This window comes from Choloepus didactylus, chromosome 2 (assembly GCF_015220235.1).
Source record: "Choloepus didactylus isolate mChoDid1 chromosome 2, mChoDid1.pri, whole genome shotgun sequence".
Classification (NCBI taxonomy): domain Eukaryota; kingdom Metazoa; phylum Chordata; class Mammalia; order Pilosa; family Megalonychidae; genus Choloepus; species Choloepus didactylus.
The window spans coordinates 84,262,028-84,282,359 of record NC_051308.1 but is presented as its reverse complement, the minus strand read 5'-3'; the positions used below and the strand labels follow the sequence as shown (position 1 = coordinate 84,282,359).

The 20,332-nt window shown below is 36.8% G+C and overlaps 1 protein-coding gene and 1 long non-coding RNA gene across 5 annotated transcripts in view; one reads left to right on the top strand and one right to left on the bottom strand.

Moving 5' to 3' along the window:
- SOAT1 (sterol O-acyltransferase 1) overlaps positions 1-20,332 on the top strand; it is a 70,002-nt gene that overhangs the window by 36,071 nt on the left and 13,599 nt on the right. For 3 of the 4 annotated variants that reach the window (XM_037825256.1, XM_037825254.1, XM_037825253.1), the window contains 8 exons: positions 12,641-12,792; positions 14,012-14,071; positions 15,537-15,644; positions 16,318-16,600; positions 17,479-17,557; positions 18,050-18,131; positions 18,426-18,471; positions 19,195-19,324. In XM_037825256.1, the coding sequence (XP_037681184.1) occupies positions 12,641-12,792; positions 14,012-14,071; positions 15,537-15,644; positions 16,318-16,600; positions 17,479-17,557; positions 18,050-18,131; positions 18,426-18,471; positions 19,195-19,324 (940 nt within the window). The remainder of the gene's footprint in view (positions 1-12,640; positions 12,793-14,011; positions 14,072-15,536; positions 15,645-16,317; positions 16,601-17,478; positions 17,558-18,049; positions 18,132-18,425; positions 18,472-19,194; positions 19,325-20,332) is intronic. The other variant, XM_037825255.1, reaches the window with a different exon arrangement.
- The window catches only part of LOC119526289, a 28,219-nt gene continuing 23,699 nt past the window's right edge, over positions 15,813-20,332 (bottom strand). Inside the window, exon 2 of the long non-coding RNA XR_005215158.1 lies at positions 15,813-16,763. This is a non-coding gene — a long non-coding RNA (uncharacterized LOC119526289). The remainder of the gene's footprint in view (positions 16,764-20,332) is intronic.

Here is a 20,332-nt window from a genome sequence, read left to right as displayed (position 1 = left end):
ATTCATATCTCTTCTGTTTGGAGTACGCTGCGCTTCTTGGATCTGTAATTTTATGTCTTTCATAAGAGATGGGAAATTTTCATTAATTATTTCCTCTATTATTGCTTCTGCCCCCTTTCCTTTCTCTTCTCCTCCTGGGACACCAATGATACATACATTACTGTACTTTGTTTCATCCTTGAGTTCCCGGAGACGTTGCTCATATTTTTTCATTCTTTTCTCCATCTGCTCCTTTGCGTGTAGGCTTTCAGGTGTTTTGTTCTCCAGTTCCTGAGTGTTTTCTTCTGCCTCTTGAGATCTGCTGTTGTATGTTTCCATTGTGTCTTTCATCTCTTGTGTTGTGCCTTTCATTTCCATAGATTCTACTAGTTGTTTTTTTGAACTTTTGATTTCTGCCGTGTATGTGCCCAGTGTTTCCTTTACAGCCTCTATCTCTTTTGCAATATCTTCTCTAAACTTTTTGAATTGATTTAGCATTAGTTGTTTAAATTCCTGTATCTCAGTTGAACTGTTCCTTTGTTCCTTTGACTTGGCCATAACTTTGTTTTTCTTAGTGTAGGTTGTAATTTTCTGTTGTCTAGGCATGGTTTCCTTGGTTATCCAAATCAGGTTTTCCCAGACCAGAACAGGTTCAGGTCCCAGAGGGAAGAAATATTCAGTATCTGGTTTCCCTGTGGGTGTGTCTTAGAAAATTGCTCCACCCTTTGATGCCTCAGGTCACTGTGCTTTTCTGCCCAGCAGGTGATGCCTGTTAGCCTATAATTCTTGACTGGTGTGAGGAGGTATGGCCGTGTTCCCCCAGGCCCTGGGGTCTGGTTCTGAATGGAAAGGGCCCCACCCTTTTCCTCCTAGAGAAGACAGAGCCCCCAGGTGGAGGTCATTAGCATTTCAGTGGTCTCGCTCTCTGCTTGTGCTGTCTCCACCCTTCCCCAAGTCACAGCACTGGAAACTGAAAATGACTGGAGCTTTCTCCACTGAGCTGAAAAAGAAACAGATAGTCCCCTTCAGACCGAGTCCAAGGCGACCCTCCGGCTCTCCAAGGTCAGTCATCACCCAAAGCCTCTGTCTGTTTTTTGGGGATGCGCACCTGTAGTGAGCAGTTCACACTTGCTATACTTAAAACCCCAGTTGGAGCTCAGCTGAGCTATATTCGCTTGCTGGGAGATAGCTTCTCTCTGGCACCACGAGGCTTTGCAGCTCGGGCTATGGGGGAGGGGGTCTCGCGACTTGGATCTGCAGGTTTTACTTACAGATTTTATGCTGTGTTCTCGGGCATTCCTCCCAATTCAGGTTGGTATATGATGAGTGGATGGTCTCGTTTGTCCCCCCGCAGTTATTCTGGATTATTTACTAGTTGTTTCTGTTTTTTTGTAGTTGTTCCAGGGGGACTACTTAGCTTCCACTCCTCTCTATGCCGCCATCTTGCCCTGCCTCTGTTGATTTCCTGTGTAACTTTTTAAGGGCCCATTCTTGCTTGTTTAGTGATTTTTAAAAAAAAGTTTTTTTTACACTTTGCTAGGCATTTTGGGCACATCTTATTCCTTTAGATAGGCACCACACCTGGGTTTATCTACCATTCCTTCTCCCTTTTCTGCTTCTCCCCTTTCACAGCAAGAATACAAAACCTTACTGTGTTCTGAGAAGGAAGGATTTCAAATTTGTGAAAGGATAATTTTTCCATGCTATCATTGCTTTGTATTTTTTTTTTATTTTGAAATAAATTCAGTTATAGGAACAGTTGCAAAAACAATACTAACCCCATACACAGAATTCCATCATACCATGACCCCCCTCCCCCGATAGCTCAATCCACTAACTTTAACATGTTGTCACATAGCTATTTCTTTCCCTCCCTCCTTCCCTCCCTCCCTGTGTATCATCCATCATCTATTGCTCTGTCTTCTGAACATATGAGAGCTAGCTACACACATCCTTGAACATATACTATAATTCACATATACACTTCCCATGAACAAGAACATTCTTTTGTGCAATCCCGTTAAGCGCAGCAAAGAAGTACAAGAGATTCAACAATGATACGAAGCTTACAGTCTATATTTCCTTTTCCTTATGTCTCAACTGTGTCCCTTTAAGCCACCTGTCTTCTATCCTCCGATCCCATCCAAGTTCATCCTTGGCATTTAATTGTCATCTATTTAGACTTTTTTTTTTTTTTCAATCGTGGAAACATTTATTCAGCCTAAATCTTCCCATTCCACCCCCTCCCTAGCCTTCCATTAGTGGGATTAATCACCTTTAGAATGTTGTAATGCTCTTTCCCACATCCATTACTAGAAATTTCCCTTCACCTCAAACAGCAACCCTACACTCATTTCTTAACTTCCCATTGCCCCTTCCCCCATTTCTCTTAACCCATACTCTACTTTTCATCTCTATGGTCATATTCTCTGATAATTTCTTTGTGTTTACTGTGGGGCTTAAAATTAACCTCTTAAATCCATAGCAATCTTGTTTTTCTTTGATACCACCTTCACTTCAATAGGACATATAAACTATGTTCCTATACTCCTCCATTCCCCCACCTTTATATAGTTGTATAAAATTACATATTTTACGTTGAGTTCAAAACCACTGATTTGTCATTAGCGTTTGTGTATTTTATATCATGTAGGAAGTAAATGGTGGAGTTACAATTAAAAAATTATTGACTTCTATTTGTATTCCATTGTGGTTGGAGAATGTGCTTGGAGTATATTCAATTTTTTTTTTTTTTTAAATTTCTTGAGGCTTGTTTTTTATGTCCCAGCTTATGGTCCCTTCTGGAGGAAGATCTGTGATCACTGGAAAAAAATGAGTGTCCTGGTGATTTGGGATGTAAGGTACTATATATGTCTGTTAAAATTCTCTATATCTATTTCTCCTTTCTTTGTGTCTCTGTTGGTAGGGCTCCCTTTAGTATCTAAAGTAGGGCAGGTCTTTTATTGGCAAACTCTCTCAGCATTTGTTTGTCTGTGAAAAATTTAAGCTCTCCCTCAGATTTGAAGGAGAGTTTTGCTGGATAAAGTATTCTTGGTTGGAAATTTTTCTCTCTCAGAATTTCAAATATGTCATGTCACTGCCTTCTCGCCTCCATGGTGGCCACTGAGTAGTCACAACTTAGTTTTATGTTGTTTCCTTTGTATGTGGTGAATTGCTTTTCTCTTGTTGCTTTCAGAACTTGCTCCTTCTCTTCAGTATTTGACAGTCTGATCAGAATATGTCTCGGAGTGGGTTTATTTGGATTTATTCTATTTGTAGTTCGCTGGGCATTAATGCTTTGTGTATTTATATTGTGTATAAGGTTGGGGAAGTTTTCCCCAACAATTTCTTTGAATACTCTTTCTAGACCTTTACCCTTCTCTTCCCCTTCTGGGACACCAATGATTCTTAAGTTCGGACGTTTTATTTTATCTATGGTATCCCTGAGATCCATTTCGATTTTTTCGATTTTTTTCTCCATTCTTTCTTTTGTTCTTTCATTTTCTGTTCTGTGGACTTCTAGGACACTGAGACCTTGTTCAGCTTCCTCTAGTCTTGTATTGTGAATATCCAGAGTCTTTTTAATTTGGCCAACAGTTTCTTTTATTTCCATAAGATCTTCTGTTTTTTTATTTAGTCTTGCAGTGTCTTCTTTATGCTCTTCTAGGGTCTTCTTTATGTTGCTTATGTCCTGGGCCATGGTCTTCTTGATGTCCTTTAAATCCTTTGCCATGTTTTCGTTCCTCAATTGTAGTTCTTTGATTAATTGTGCGAGGTACTGTGTGTCTTCCGATATCTGGATTTGTGTGTTTGGAGTTGGATTCTCCATATCGTCTGTTTTTATCATATGCATGAAGATTTTCTGTTGTTTTTGGCCTCTTGGCATTTGCTTTGCTTGATAGGGTTCTTTCAAGTTTTAAAAAAAAATACCTATCTAATTTTTCAGAAACACAGTTTGGTGGCATACACTTTCTCTAATTAACCAGCAGATGGTGTCTGTGAGTCACCTATACCCCTCAAGTCAGTTCTCCACCTTGTCCCCACAGTGTGTGGGGAAATGATTCTTGTGCGGTTCAGTTGGAGAACTCAGTTTGGGTGTGTTGCTGGAGCCGTCTGCCCTGAATTTGGGGTGTGTGTACGAGTGGCCAGGGGGGAAGGACAGCTTTAATTTTCAAATCCCCCAGGTTCCCAGAGATTCAAGGCCGCCACAAGAGTCTAAGCCTTCATTTCATTTCAGCCCCAGACCCTCTCTCTCGCTGTCCCACAAACCACAGGACTTGGTGTAGTGTCCCTGGGTTTTCTGAGCGGGCCCCCCCACCCCGCCGCGATCCTCCAGGACCTCTGCCGAGGGAATGCGGTGCTACGTCACCAGTGTGTGCAGTCCCTCAAGGGAAGCCCCGGGCCGCTGGGCCGTGCTGGGGCGCTTTTAGCCTGATGCGAAGATGGCAGAACGGGGCGTCTCCACACCCCTTTCCTCGCACAGTTCCTCCTTCCCAGCTCCGGGACAATTGGCGGGGCTCTGGGCTGTGGGCATGGCCCTGGGCAGGAGTTTATCCAGCCCTCTGGGGAGCCAGCTGCTAGCTGCAGGGTTTCTTTCTGCTTCCGGCTCTCTCCTCTGTTCCCCTGGCCCCAAGGGTTTCTGCAGCGGGCTATCTTTCAGGCCAGACACCGAGAGGCTGACCCAGCCCCCTCTTGCTGTGTTTTGCTGTGTGGTTCCCACTATTGCAGCTGCAGCCGCTCCTGGGTTTTTCCTTTTTTTTTTTAAAAGAGCCCATCGGTCTCCAAACGCCAACCCCTGGCTTCCCCAGACTGCCGCGTGGCTGTGGGTCTTCCAGCCAGCTTACTCACTCGTTTTAGAATGCAGACTCCTGGTTTCACCAAGTATATGGCCCCTGTGGAACTAGGAGACCTCGTCCAGCTGGTGCATCGCTGTAACTGGTATTCTGGGTCACTTTCTGGTTTTTATCTAGTGTTTTTCACTAAGGTGTTTTTTTTTGCCCTGTCTCACCTAGCCGCCATCTTAGTTTCTTCCTGCTTTGTATTTTAAAAATCTAAAATTCAGGAGGGGAACCTTTTTCTATGAAGAATCATAAACCCAAAGGGTAGGTAAGGGCTGTCATGGTAGGTTGAATTGGCGGATTGGGGGAAATATTTTAAGGATCTAAGTTTAAAGTTTTTTGTTTTGCTTTTTTCTTTGAGAGATTATTTTACTTATATGCTTGTATATTAATCACTGAATAGAATTACTCAATTCTTTAGTTTGGTTAGTTAGGAGGATTAGAAGGAGAAACAGAAAGAAATGAATGAATGAATAAGAGTTAAGGAAATGAGAGAAAGGTATACATTTGTTTAGGCTGTATTATGCAAGTGATAGGAGGGTTACAGAATTGTGTAAGACTTATTCCCTGATGTTAATGGAGGGAATGGCTAGAACAAAGGTGTGGGTGTAGAAAACTTTGTAGCATGGAAATGGCACTTGGTTGGAGTCTGTGCCATTACTGGGGCATAATGGAAAGAAAGATAAGGTTAGCAAATTGGGATTAGATTGTAAAGCATTTTTTTCCCATCTTTATGCCCTCGTTTATACAGTTCTCTCTGCCTGAAATTTCCTTTAACGTCTTACTTTCACCAATCAAAATGTGATATATCCTTCAAATTCTACTCAAATGCTGCTGCTTCTGCAGTTTTCTAAACACTCCAGCTTGAAATTATAGCCCTAAATTCTTAGTTTATACCTTTATTATATGCCTGGTGTTTATAAATAAGCAAGTGCTTTCAAGTGAGTCATCACATTTCATTTGAACTTATAGGTGATTTGACTTAAAAGTATTTCAGCAGTTATTTGACATTTAATGAAATGGAATATTTTGTCATTGTTTATTAATTGGAATATTTTTGAGCAAGATATATTAGGGATGTGATTCTAATGTCAGAGTTCAAAGTTCTGGAAACAATGAGAACAGATAGAAAGCTATTGTAATATTTTAGTATTCTACACTTGAGTATTCAGAGAGACAGGGAGGAGAAGGGAACTATGTGTAGAAGTGCTATATGGGCTAGGCCTTGTACTAGGTGCCTTATATACATAATCTTATTTACTTAAATGATCCCATTTATAAGAATGGTCTCAGGTTACATTTTGTTTTGTTTTGTTTGAGTTTATTTGTTGACGTTTACTAATGTAAAACGACTGTGTTGTTACCAGATATGTGAACATTGTTCAGAGCCATGAAATTTGCTTGTGCATTCATAGATACCTGTTGTGTGTTTGTGTCAGCTCAGAACCTGGGCCCTCTCCTAAATGGGAATGAAGCCCCAAGCACATACTGCCTGCTTGACCCGGACAAGGTTGAAAAAGAAAACAACCTCCCCAGAGGAAAAGAATGTAATCACAGATGTAAAGAGATGGGAGCAGGATGGCACTGATTGTATCTTAGTCTTAAACATTTTCTTAGTAAAACATCAGGTCTTAAGACCCTTTAATGATTATGCTAGAGGCCTGATGTCCTCATACTGCATGGAATGTCTTTATTCTAAAATCATATACATATTGCCCCTTGTAATCCTGCCCCTCTGCAGAGCACTACCCTTCTGAACTGCTGCCACCAGAAACTCTCTCCTATTTGTAAGTCCTAATAAATCTTTGTCTACTTCAGTGCCTGGCATGTTTTTTGGTCTTGCGGTGGTACCAGCTCATGCTCTTCATGAACTTGATCTGGGCCCTAATAACTGATGAGCCAGCCAGGAGACTGAGATGCTGCTGGCATGGATCTGGGGAAGGCAGACTTGGTGGGGGAAATCCCGGGTAAGCCTGCATCATCTATGTGGGGAGGAGTGGCTGCCTTCCTGGATGGATGGGGAGTGCCATGAGAATATGGGGACACCCTAAAAACTCTGGCAGTGTTGCTGTTTTGCAGCAGATAGCAGGACAACTAAATCTTAGCAAAAAGAAAGGAGAATGCCAAATAGCAGTGGCCATAGCCTGGCTCCCTTTAGGAGCCTTATGCATGGCCACAGAGACAGAACAAGCAGCAGGAATACACTATATATTTCTCCATACCTGAGTCTGTATTAGGAATTGATCTTCTCTTAAATTCCTCATTACAAAACCAAAAGAGAATTCTGCCTCTGGTGTAGAGTAGTAAAAGCAGTTCTAAGGGGGCAAGCGAAATGATCCCTGTAGAAGTACTGCAACCTTGGAAGATTGTAGCCATTCAACAATATAAGCTCCTGGGGCAACATCAAGTGATTTCTGTAACCATTAAGGAACCTGAAAGAGTAGAAATGTAAAGTACCAACCAGTAGTGCCTATAATAGCTCTGTGTGGCCCGTAAGGAAACCTGATGGACCCTGGTGCATGACAGTAGATTACCACAAATTAAATAATGAATGCCACTGCCTCAGGAGTAACTCATGCCTAAAATCAAACCCAATGTTGGATTTGCACACACTTGCTATCTTCTGGTGCTATATGTGGAATGTCCTATTTACGTGGCAGAACTCACCTCACCAACAAATCTGGAGTGAGACTTTCTTTTAAGACTGAAATCCAATTATTGTCTTATTAAGAGACTCAGGCTTATGTTTTTTCCCTTGTGAGAACAAGTAAATAAGTCCCAGCCTTTATTAGAGTATACTGTACATGAATGGGATAGAATGGCTGACAGCAGAAGGAGTAACCTTAGACCGTATTGCTCCTATCTGCATGGAATGTCTTGATGGGAACTGAAATATGGGATGGCTACCCTCAAAAATATGTAATTTTACCATTAAGCTTCAGAATGATAGTCTTTTCCATTAGCCTTCCCATAGAACCCCAGTGGGGTGATTGTGGACCTGTGGGCAATATGGATGGCCCTATTTACTTTACAGTTAGACAAGATGCTGTATGTGGGCATAGCCGTATGTCCCCACCACAATATATGATTCTTTACCACAAACTCCTAGCAGTTGGGAAATAGTTAAATCTAAATATTGAGTGAAGCATACTTTATGCTGATTTTATCCTTTAATGATTATATAGAGACCTGATGTCCTCATACTATATGGAATGTCTTTATTCTAAAATCATATACATATTGTCCCTTGCACTCCTGCTGCTTGCAGAGTGCTACCCTTCCTAACTGCTGCCACTGGAGAATCTCCTGTTCATAAGTCCTGATAAATCTATATCTACTTCAGTGCCTGGCATGTTTTTCGGTCTCACAGCAGGACCAGCTCATGCTCTTCATGAACTTGGTCTGGGTCTGAACAATGTTACATTTTTAAAACAAATGAAAACCAGGAATCTTTCTGGTCATTTGTAATTTGGTGTCCTGCTCACCCCGGTTGTCACTCTTCATTGGGCAGGCTTCCCTAATCTTTAATATGAGAGTACTGGCCTAGCTATCTCCAAGGTTCCCTTCAGCTCTAACAGTGTGTGCCATAATTGTGTAACTAACTTAGACTTTTGCTTCTCTAGTTCACTGTTTCCTATTGTAAAAGGATTACAGGTAGTATATAAATGCTATTGGGCATGTCTTTGAGCACCACAGTACTAGAGTTGTCAGATAAGATACATACATACATACAGATGCCTACATAAATTTGAATTTCAGATAAACAAAAAATAATTTTTCAGTCTTCATGCAACATTTGAGATGTACTTAAACTAAATAAATTATTCATTGTTTCTCTGAAATTCAAGCTTAATTGGGTATCCTGTATTTTCATTTGCTAAATCTTGCAACCCTACAAAGGACTCTCCATGAAAATTTAGATTTGAAGATGGGGTAGCTTATATTAAGTGAAGAAGGTTGTCAAAGTATGGAACAAGCCCTTAATCTAAAGAGTAAGTGTGAAGGAGGTGGTGATAGTGGGTTGAACTGACTGAATCTTTTAAGGTCATCTCCAGGCCTAACATGCTGTCATAAAGTTTTCAGTACTTTTTATCTGTAGTTAGTTGGGCCATAACAGAATTGTGTAATCCTTTTGAAATCTTTAGAGTTATGTTGTAACAAGACTTAAAAAGATCTTGGAACAGTCCAAGGAAGATTCAAATGATTAAATCTCATCCAACTTATATTAATAGGTAATTACTTTGTTTTAACTTTGTATAAGTTAAACTAATACTTTTGGTTATAAATAACAAACATAATTTGACTTTCTTAAGCATATAAGGCAATGTATTTAAAAAATATTAATGTATCTCATAGAATGCTAGGAGAAGTTGAATACTGAAGCTTTATAAAGGATAAGTCTGGGGATTTTAGTAACAAGAGTTCAGAAACTATCTTCCTGAATATTTCATTTAATAAGATTTCTAGTCACTGTTTCAAAGCCTAGAATTTCAGATTTATTGGAGAGAGAACTGGCGTCACTGGTTTTTGCCAGTAGGTCAGGGCCATGTAGTACCACCCTGGCCTGGCTACTGGTTGCCTGTCACCACCTCTGACAACAGTGTCCAGAAAAAAGTGAAAATGTGGAGAAGACTTCAGGGAAAATATTTGAATAACTTTTGTTAATGTGTATAATTTTATAGAGGGTGTGTTATGGTTAATGGAAATTGAAGGGATGAAAAGACTTCCTACTTCTTAAAAATACTTATTTGTTGCAGCATATTCCGTTTACTTCTCATATAGACTTTCAATACCTTATGCCATTGACCAGCCATTGGATGAGCAAACTGTAATGAGTAATGATCAAATGATATGGCTGCAAATGAGGACTTATCTTCATGGTATATCGCTTGTTCAAGTAATCCCTTCTAAAAAAGTTTAAGTGCCGATCTGATTTATTGGCAGGCTGTTGGAAAGACAAGTCTCATTGGCAGAAACTTAGCAATGTGTCTATACCTAGCTGTCAAGGGAGACTGGGAAATTTATTTATTCTGGGCAGTCATGTGCCCAAGTAGAAGTTGGGGATTCTGGTACTAAGGAAAGGGACAGGGGATGACAGGATGATGATAGGGTTGACAACTAACAGTCTCTACTATAAGTGTCCATTTTACTTTCCTCCCTCTTACGTTCTGGTCATTTAGTCTTCTCTTCTTGGCTAATGTAAGTATGACTACATTCTTCTGATTTTTCTGTGTTGTCCCATTTAGCATAAATATGTCAATATATGAGTTTCTGGTGTACTTTGAAGAACCTTGGGAAAGTCAATTCATGTTTCTCTTATGATGTCATTGCTTAAAAAATGCAGGTACCTGCCCTGTTGCCCTCTTATGGATGTTCAGCAATTCAATTCATACCTACTAGGTTCCTTTCTTGGCACTATGTTAGGTGCTGGGATTCTAAAGAAGTGGTTTCTGTCTTCAAGCTATCTCTGAAGACTGTGTATAAAATCGATAACCAAGAGGAACAGTTGCCAGGTTAGATACCTTTAAAATGTGCTTAGAAAGATGTAAAGTGAGATGTAAATTTTAGTAGGTATCCTGTAAGAAATTACATTATTTTAGAGCTGTCAGAGACCTTAAAGGTGATAAAGTTGTTCTCTTTATTTTACAGTTAAAATGAGAATCCAAAACATGAAAGCTAGTCAAATGATTGTTGATTGAGGAACGTGTTTTTTCCCAAAATATTTCAATATCACTGAAATTGGGATGTGTATTACTATATGCTAAGAAAGCATAAAGTTATGTAGTATAGTTTAATTGGCAGCTTTTTTCTTTCTTTAGTGCCAAACAAAATCAGTGGCATCTTAAATATATTATTTAAAAATATTCCCAAGGTTTGTTAAGATTTTATTTTAATATTGTGTTATCTCATAGACTTGCTCACAGTAATAGGAGGAATATATTTTATGTAATTTTTTTTTTTTTTCTGATTATAGAAGTAGTACAGACTCATTGCAGGAAATTCACAAGACACAAGGTATAAAAAGGAAACAGTTATGTATATGCCCATGACCTAGAGATAATATTTTGGTGTATTTTCTCCCAATAATTTGTTTTCCCTCTTCCATCACACACACACAACCACATAGGCACATGCATGCATTTGCACTTCAGCAAAATCAGCATCAAATTTTATGTCCACTCTATTTTTCTTAACATTATTTTTTGCTTTTCTTTTGTCATAAGTATTCTTTGAAAATGTGATTTAAAAAATGATTTCATGATTGTCCTTTGTATCGATGTACCACCTATTTAATGAGTAGAAATGTATTTTTACTATTTTCAGGTTTTCTAGCATTTTAGTATGGCTAATGAAGTGAAGAAGATAGGTGAATGGTGAGAAAAAATATAACATTTGGATAGATAAGCTGGGGGAGCTATCGAAGTAGAAAATTAAGTTAGATACATGTATTTTGGCTCAGTTTACTAATAAGACTAGTAGACTAATTTAAATTGGATGGCAGCCTAGGATAAATTATATTTTAAATAAAAAGGATTTAGGATTGAAACTTCTTCTACATTGTTATCTTCAACTTAAATATTTGCAAAGGAAGTAAGCTAAACAAGAAATTACATTTTGTTAGATTACTTACTATTTTCAGGTTGCATTTGTTAGGTTTTTTTTTTAGGTTTTGCTTTCTTGGCTTATAATACTAATCATATAGGAAGTATTTCAGATAGTGTAATGTGAGAAACTTTCTATTGTGTGTTGTTTAAATGTCCTCCCTCCCCCGCCCCCCCCAACTCTATCATTTGTCCTGTGACTGCTGGGACCTTAGTGTATTCTCACTGCCCAGGACCCACTAGGCATTCAAACTCTGTGGGAGACAGAGCACAGGTTAAAAAGTCTTCACATAGTTCTGTTAGATACATTGATATTTTTAAGCTTTTACTTTTAAAGAACTTTTTCTATCTCTTTGGTATAGTAGAATCTTGAAGAATACTACTTCAGATATTTTAGGTTCAACTTAAAAACATTTAGTCAGAGAAAAAGCATCTTTTTTCTTGAAAATGTATCAGTTAACACTTTTTTTTCCTTTATGTTTGTAGTCCTGCCAATTTTAAAGTATCCAAATTTATAATTTGGGCATGCATAGTAGGTGGCCTTTTATAACTTGAAGAACTAATTTTCTGCTTTATTCTTTTCAAAAACAGTAGATGTTAAAAGATAGTCATGAAGCTAGAATGTATAACAATTTTATCTTATGAAAATTTGTACATATATTTATATATTTATGGTTAGATTAAATGTAGCCATGGAGTTAGAATAAACATTACGATATAAATATAGATGTGATATAGAAACGATATGCTATAAAATATAATCAGTGGGTACATTGGGGTAGAAGGATGGCTTGAGAAGAAAGGGGACTTAAAATATGTCTTTAATATAATGGTAATAAAATGCTGAATTTTTACCTTGATGTTTTTCAGATAAAAATGTGAAGAAAAAAGAATAGTTGTTTTTATCATGTCTGTTATTTTGATTTTTGTGTATCATTTGTAGTTCATTTAGTAAGTCATTACTTTGGTATCTTGATTTCTACTTAAAAGGATATGAATTTAAGCAAGGTATAAATTCACCATATTAGTTTTTTAATACCCATTTCTGAAACTCCAGGTCAGCTATAGAGAGAGTTTTTCAGCTTTTACTCTTATGAACTCACTTTAGATGGCTTTCTTTTGATCCATCTCTGTATAAGAGAGCCTTTAAGAAAACGTTAATGAACCACAAGCATGTGTTAGTTCCCAATGTTTTCCTTTATTTCCTTTAAAATTTGCTAGCAGTTGAAGCCATTTTTTATGAAGGAAGTTGGCAGTCAATTTGATGAGTTTGTGACCAACCTCATTGAGAAATCGACATCATTAGACATTGGTGCGTGTGCTCTCACATCGTTTTCTGTTCTTGAAGGCGAGAAAAACAACCACAGAGCTAAGTAAGTATGTGTATTATTTTCTTTTAATGCAAATATCTTCCCTGGGATAGCCCAGTAGTCAGAGGGTAAACTTTGCAGCAAGAATGCCTTGAGTTCATACCCTGGCATCAATTTTCATTGGCTGTGTGTTGCCTAGGGTAAGTTGTTTAACAATTTGAGGAGTTGGTTTCTTCATCTCAAAATGTGGATTATAACATACGTATACCTCATTTAAAACTGCTGATTCATATTAATAATGAATTCAACACTTAAGTGTGTACTATGAAAACTCTTAGATGTGCTACATGGTTTAACTCATTTGAAACAAGCAGTGACCCTACAAGGTAGGTACTAAAACTGTCTACCTAGTATGGATTAGGAAACTGAAGCACAGGCAGTTTAATGTTGTCCAAGGTCAGACAGCTGGGATTTGTATCCAGTCTGGCTGTCAAGCCCATGCTCTTAACCATGTCATTATTCTGCCTCTGTTCTACACTCTAAAATTTGTAATACAGTACAGTATAATTAGTATTTTTCTCATCAGTCAGTCATCCAGAGCAGTTGGGGGAAGCTATCAAAGACTAATATGTGCTAATTTGCTATTCTGTACTTTCCTCAGTATTATGCCTTTTGTGGGCTCTCTGCAGTCTCTTCTGTTCAGGAGAACAGTTTTGACCAGAAATAGCTGACCAAAGAGTGCAAATGAGAGTGCTCATGGTACTGCAAAAAGCCATATAAAAGATGATCCTGTTAACATGCAAGTTTTCGATAACTGGAGGCAACCTATGGGTTAAGATTAGGAGGCAGCTGGGGATTTTGGAAGTCCTTTGACAATACCATGGCTATCACTAACAGTGCAGTTTTGGAGACACACCAGTAACAGAATATAAACTAGAATAAAGCATGGCTGGTGATATGCCATGGCTGCAGGGGATATTTAGGACGAAGAAGAGTGGTTGCCAATGTGTGGTGCCAGGAATGCATCTCCATAGACTGGGGGTTACAGGGACCCTTTCAGTGCTGCTTCAGTTAAGCATGCCTAGCATCTCTTCCCTCCTAAATAGGTATGCATTGTTGAGAAGGAGTAAATTAAATAACACAAATAAAACCTTAACATAATACCTGTCTATTGAGAAGACAGTTATTTAATGTTGGTAATATTTTTTCTGTTATCCATAGATTTTAATTTCTTCTAACACTTGAAATACTTATATTTTGTTTTAATTTTTGCTCTACCCAGAGATCTAAGGGCATCTCCAGAAAAAGGAAAGCTGTTTATTGTGAGACAATCTCTCTTAGAGTGAGTATTTTTAATTGCTCTTGTTAATTTTTAGTGGAATTAAGAACACAAAACACTCCCCTCATTGTTATAATCACTGCACACCCTTTGAATGTTTAATAAGTTTGTTCTGGATTCACATAAATCATTATTTTGGTATTTTTCATGCATTTGCTGTTTCTTGTTCCTTCTTTCTCATCTTCTGGTTCTGTATCTAGCTACAAAGGAGAGATTAAGGATAAGAACAGTTATTTGCCTCTGATAAATTTCTTGAAGCTGCGCTTTTGAGAACTGGTTACCCACAGAGGTAGAACAAAAGTTTCCAGTTAGCTAAACTGCTTCGAGAGAGTTTTAGAGTTGCTGCCTTTTTGATATTTAATTTTAGTCTCAGAGATACTTACTTCAAGAACACTTAATTAATCAATATAAATTAACTGTGGACACCTCATTTGTGAACTGAAAATTAAAGATGCACTTTGAATATTTCTTTTTATGCTTTCTGAGTAGATCATTTATTTATTTACCTATTCATTTATTCATCAGAATACTGTTGAAATTTAACCTGCATCAGTTATAGGCCATCTGGAATGGTTAGATTGGTGAAAAGTTGTCTTAAGAAGTGTCTTCATGTACTTTTCTTTTAAAATGCATCTTATGCTTATCAAAATTTACTTTCTATGAGTTAAGTTGATATGTACTGATTAACCTTAATGAGAAGGCCGAAGTTTTCTACATATGTAATGTAAAATTCCATTCTAGTGTTTTGCCACACTATTGTCTGAAGAGTTTATCCTTTTAAAATTTGTATCTGGCAAAAATGAGTAAGGCTTTTCAAATGAAAGGGAAAATAAAACAATTATTTTGAGCATTATAATTAATATTTTAATGACAGAATTGTACTATATAAATAAAAAAACTAAAATACACTTTAATTAAACTTTTTTAAACTAAGGAAATAGAACACATCTCTTCTGTAGCTCAGATGGGTATTTATTAGAATTGAAGAGCCCTAATCCAGAGATTTAGTGGTTTTTTAGATTCCCTGAAAAGTCCTTTTCATATAGAAGGCTGGCACATATCTTTACAAAAATGATTAAAAAATGTTTTTTAGGCAGATTCAAAAGGTATTAAGGAGATGTCATCTAGAAAATCAAATCATTGTTGCTTACCTAGAAAGCACTCATTATGTAGATTTCTACAATGCACATCATTTGTTGATATAAGAGTTTGGTATCCACATTGTGTTCTAGGAGGCAGTGTCATTTTATTGGAGAGAGCCTTGTCCTAAGCTGTTCCATTAATTTTTTTAGTCATGTCAATTAATGTCTCTGTACTTCAGGTTTAATGTATAAAGTTGTGTGATTACTGTTTTTTGAGACTTTTTGGAGGGTGAATGAAACATCTTCCCTACTGCTTTAAAGAGAAATTTTAACATTTTTTGATTAAATATAAATTTATAATTTTATTGTTTGAACTACATTTGCAGTGAGCTGTTTGAGGTGGACCACATCAGAACAATATATCACATGTTTATTGCCCTCCTCATTCTCTTTATCCTCAGCACAGTGGTAGTAGATTACATTGATGAAGGAAGGTAAGACAAAGGGTATTTGTTTGGCTGGTTGATGTGTGAGATGTTGGGAGTTTTCACTAACTTTAAATTTTGGTAAAGAGTAATTTGGTTAAATATGTTCCAGAAAATCCCAAAGCAGCTGATTTGAGGGTGATACTGTTTTCTTCTGAAAAGTTTAACCAAAGAAAATTAGAAGTTTCATCAATTTTATTTTTATATGATAAATTTTAATCCACCATAATCAGTAGTTTCTAGGTAATTTTCCCAAGTAGGAGAATTTTGTGTACAGTATATAAATTTTATACAATGAGATATATTGAAGATTAAGTTCCTAAAGATAAGTACCTTATTGGAATTTATATTTTGAAAAACATGATTAAATACTTTTAGCATACAATCAAATCCTAATCTTTAAAAAGACATAGTAAGAGTTTTAAAATTTTCATTAATATGAAAAGTTGAGAAGTTCAAACTCTTTGATCATAGAATCTTAGGGCTTTTAGGAAAATTTGTTGTTGAGAGCAATTGTGAAACAGAAGGCTAAACCTTAAGAGTTAGAAGTGGGTCTCTATGTAGCAGAATCATTACATCATTGGGTTAAACGTTATGATGTTACATAATGTTGAAAGTCTGGGAATACAATATATATAAAAAATTCACTTCTGTATTCTTTCTCTCTGCTTTTTTCCCCCAGGCTGGTACTTGAGTTCAGTCTCTTGTCTTATGCTTTTGGCAAATTGCCTGTTGTTGTTTGGACCTGGTGGGCCATGTTCTTGTCCACACTTTCAATTCCCTATTTCCTCCTTCAACATTGGGCCAGTGGATACAGGAAAACTTCCCATTCAGTGATCCATTCTATCTTCCACGGCTCACTTTTCATGATATTCCAGATTGGAGTTTTAGGTTTTGGACCAACGTATGTTGTATTAGCATATACTCTGCCACCAGCTTCCCGGTTCATTGTTATACTTGAACAGGTAAACTTTCAAGTGTAGCCCAAAGTAATGCTCTGCTTAGTTAAATAATAATCATACAGATATTTTGTTATTTATAGCTGTGGTAACTTGGACAGATTGTCTTCTCAGGTTCTTTGTGCCATTATTTGTAAAAATTGTCTTCTCTGGTTCTTTGTGCTGTTATCTGTAAAATTAAAGCATTAAAGTAGATCAATAATTCATCACTTAAGTTTCATAAAAGTCATCTAAATTATAAAAATATTTTTATAATTAAAAACTCCATTTTTGAAGTATCACATTATTGTTTTATCATAAAACTATTCCCATTTAAATAAAAGATTTATTTTAATTTGATTTTATACCCGTCAGAATTTTCTGACATATTTGTTGTCTGTAATGTAGTCATAGTTTAGAAAGCTTATCTTTTTTTAAGGAACAACATTTTTAATGCTTACATAATGTATGTAAGTAATAGATGAAAAAGGAATAGCAATATTTAAAAAACTAGTTTCAAATAGTAAAAGCTCAAATAATGAGCACCTTTGATGTAAAAATACAGAGAAGGGTTTAAGTTACTGATTTTACCTTTATTTGTTCTGTTTGACTAAGGGAAAGACCATTTTAGGAGACTTTCTTTGAACAGGTTTTTATTTCTTAATTTGTAATATACTATACTAGATAGTGCTTAGATGTACAATAATTTTAAGAGTATTTACATATCCTTCAGAGTTAGCTTTTTTAAAAAATTTTCTTTTTTTCTCTAAGAATAAACTTGGGTTGATGTATGCAAAATTAAGTAGTTCTTTTGTGTGAGTATGATCTAGTGCTGTTCTAAGTTGCTTATAGGAGATAAGACAATGATAGAAAAGTCATCTTATTTTTTTCCTCTCCTTTTGTAGGTTCGTTTGATAATGAAGGCCCATTCATTTATCAGAGAGAATGTCCCTCGGGTACTGGAGTCAGCTAAGGAGAAATCAAGTATGTAATTCCATTGGGTCAAAGGATTATTGATTTTACTGGGATGGCACATTATGATCTGTAGAGATTACCTTTGATTTTAAATATATAGGATCCACACTGCTTCGCAAAACTTTCTCATTGTTTCCTGTTTATTCCTGTTTTGTCTTTGTACCAATGATTTTTAAAAATCGTTCATTTGACTCTTGCTACTTTGCATTATTTTCACCCTCCTTACACCCGTGTATGCTTACTGTTTGGGAATTGTTCCTTCATACTCTAGAAGTTATCTAGTCACAGGAATAACTTAGTTTAGAAGTATTGGTTATACTCAGTTAATACAAAAATAAGAGGAATAGGAGGAAGTTATTTTGGGAGATCAGGACAAAACAACATGAGCAAAGGGAGGTATCCTTATTCTTCCCTGTTCTATACTTATTTTCATTTTTTTAGGTTTGCTGGGAGAAATCAAAGAGCCCCAGATTGATCTAAGCATAGCTTTCTTTTTTCTAGGCACTGTTCCAGTACCCACAGTCAGCCAGTACTTGTACTTCTTGTTTGCTCCAACGCTCATCTACCGTGACAGTTATCCCAGGTAATGGCACTATGCAGGAGAAATGTGGTGAGCTCCAGGAGGATGGCATGAGTGAGATTGGGTAGGTAGGCAGGGGCTAGTTCAGAATGTGTTTTAATTTTTTTTCTGGATGGGAAGCCTAGATGGTGATTCTAGCAGTCTGATTTGATATAGTAAATCTTGACAGAATTACAGTTACTTTATATGTTCATAAATGATGTTCATTGTGGGAAATATTAATTGGGAGGGTATTTATTAAAGTTCAGTTATTTAGTTTTTAAATTTAGAAAATATATTTTGTTTCTTTCTTTTTAGGACCCCCTTTGTAAGATGGAGTTATGTTGCAATACAGTTTGCACAGGTACTTTTTTTTTTAATTGCCTAATGCATAAGGTGCGTTGATTGGTGTGAAATGGAGATTCATATTTACAATAATAATTTAATCCATTTAAAGTATTGGTAAATTTGTGTTTACTGTGAGCTCTAGAACTCCTTGTTGAGACTATGAAGTCTTTTAAACTATTTACAGTACTGTAAATAGTGTTTGTTTTGCCAACATAAAAAGTAATTTTCATCAATTAAAAATATTATTTTAATTAAAGTAATTTCATTTGGTGCCTTCTGTAAGCATCTATATTAATCCCCACTGTCCTCCCTCCCACCACTTTTGTTTTTGGGGGGGTGTTTTGGGGTGGAGTGGGTGGTTTGGGCCCCTTCTACCTGCCCCAATTACTAGAATCTTGAATTCCAGAACATTCCATTTTAAATTCTTATCTAAATCAAATACCTGTTATGCAGTGTTATTTTTGTTTTGGATTGTGTAGTAGAAAAAACAGGTTCTAAAAGACTCTGATCTTTTAAAAATGTCATTTGGTGAAGGGTTGGAAAAAGGTATGATAGAAACTAGGCTTGAGTGATACCTTGGAAGTGTTAGTTTGGTAGTCTTACATACTATTTTAAAATGGAATATATATTTGTTGGTTCAAGGATCACGTGTACTTTATTTTGGAGTTATAAATCATCTTCCATCTTTCCTTATCAAGCCACCATTATTGAACATACCTATATCTTTGTTATGTTTCAGGTTTTTGGTTGCCTTTTTTATGTGTACTATGTCTTTGAAAGGCTCTGCGCACCCTTGTTTCGGAATATCAAACAGGAACCCTTCAGTGCTCGTGTTCTGGTCCTGTGTGTATTTAACTCCATCTTGCCAGGTAACATCAGTACTGATTACTTTGGTCATTCATAAGTTCACAAGGAAAATAAAAAGCAATTGGGTATGAATACCTTTGGTTTATCTCTTCCCCATAAACACATCTGTATATCTATACCCATCTTGACTTCTTTTCTATCTGTCTCTAAAATGAAGTGTCCTTCTAGTCTTATTCTAATCCTTCTATTTGTCTTCTGTCTTTCACTCAAATTTTACTTTCTCTGGACTGTGGACAGTCCATTTTTATGCTTTCTCTTCCCATTGATTATATAATTCACTAACCTTTGTTTCTAATTCCACAAGACCTCTTAAATAGCCTTTATTAAGATCACTTATAACATCCTGATTCCAAACCCAGTAGATGGTGTAGCTCTTATTCTCTTTGACCTCCATGAAGCACTGAATGCTACTGACCACTTTCTTGCCTTTTGAAATCTCTCTTGCCACTATTTCTTCTTCTCTTTCTGTCTCTTTGGCCATACGTCAATCTCCTAACTTCATTCCTTCCACTTACCTCTTTCTAGAGTTATGAGTGCCTGATTTGTGCCAGGATATAGCAGTGAACAAGATGTACATTGTCTTTACCTCTGGAAGCGTGCCGTTTAATTGTATTTACAGTTTCCTTCATTTACTCTTTCTCTTTTCTCTACCCATTAGGTGTTGGTTATGTTTTCTGCCATCACCTTCTTTCTTCCTTTCCCTCTCTCCCAGACTTCCTCCAGGACGAAGTAACTCCCTGACTGCCCCAAGACTTATACCAGTAAACCCTTATCTATCACTAATATAGGATATGTGTTATATATTTGTTTGCCTTCCTCACTAGGCTGCAAATTCCTTGGGAGCATTTTTTTGAATAAATGAATGAAGAAGGTGGACATATAATTGTATCTTTTACAATATAGTATATACTACATAGTAGGATAAACAAAATGTTGAGGGACTTTTGTTTCTTATTAGAGATGACATTTAACATTAGGTATTGAAAAATGGGTAAGTGTTTGCTGAACAA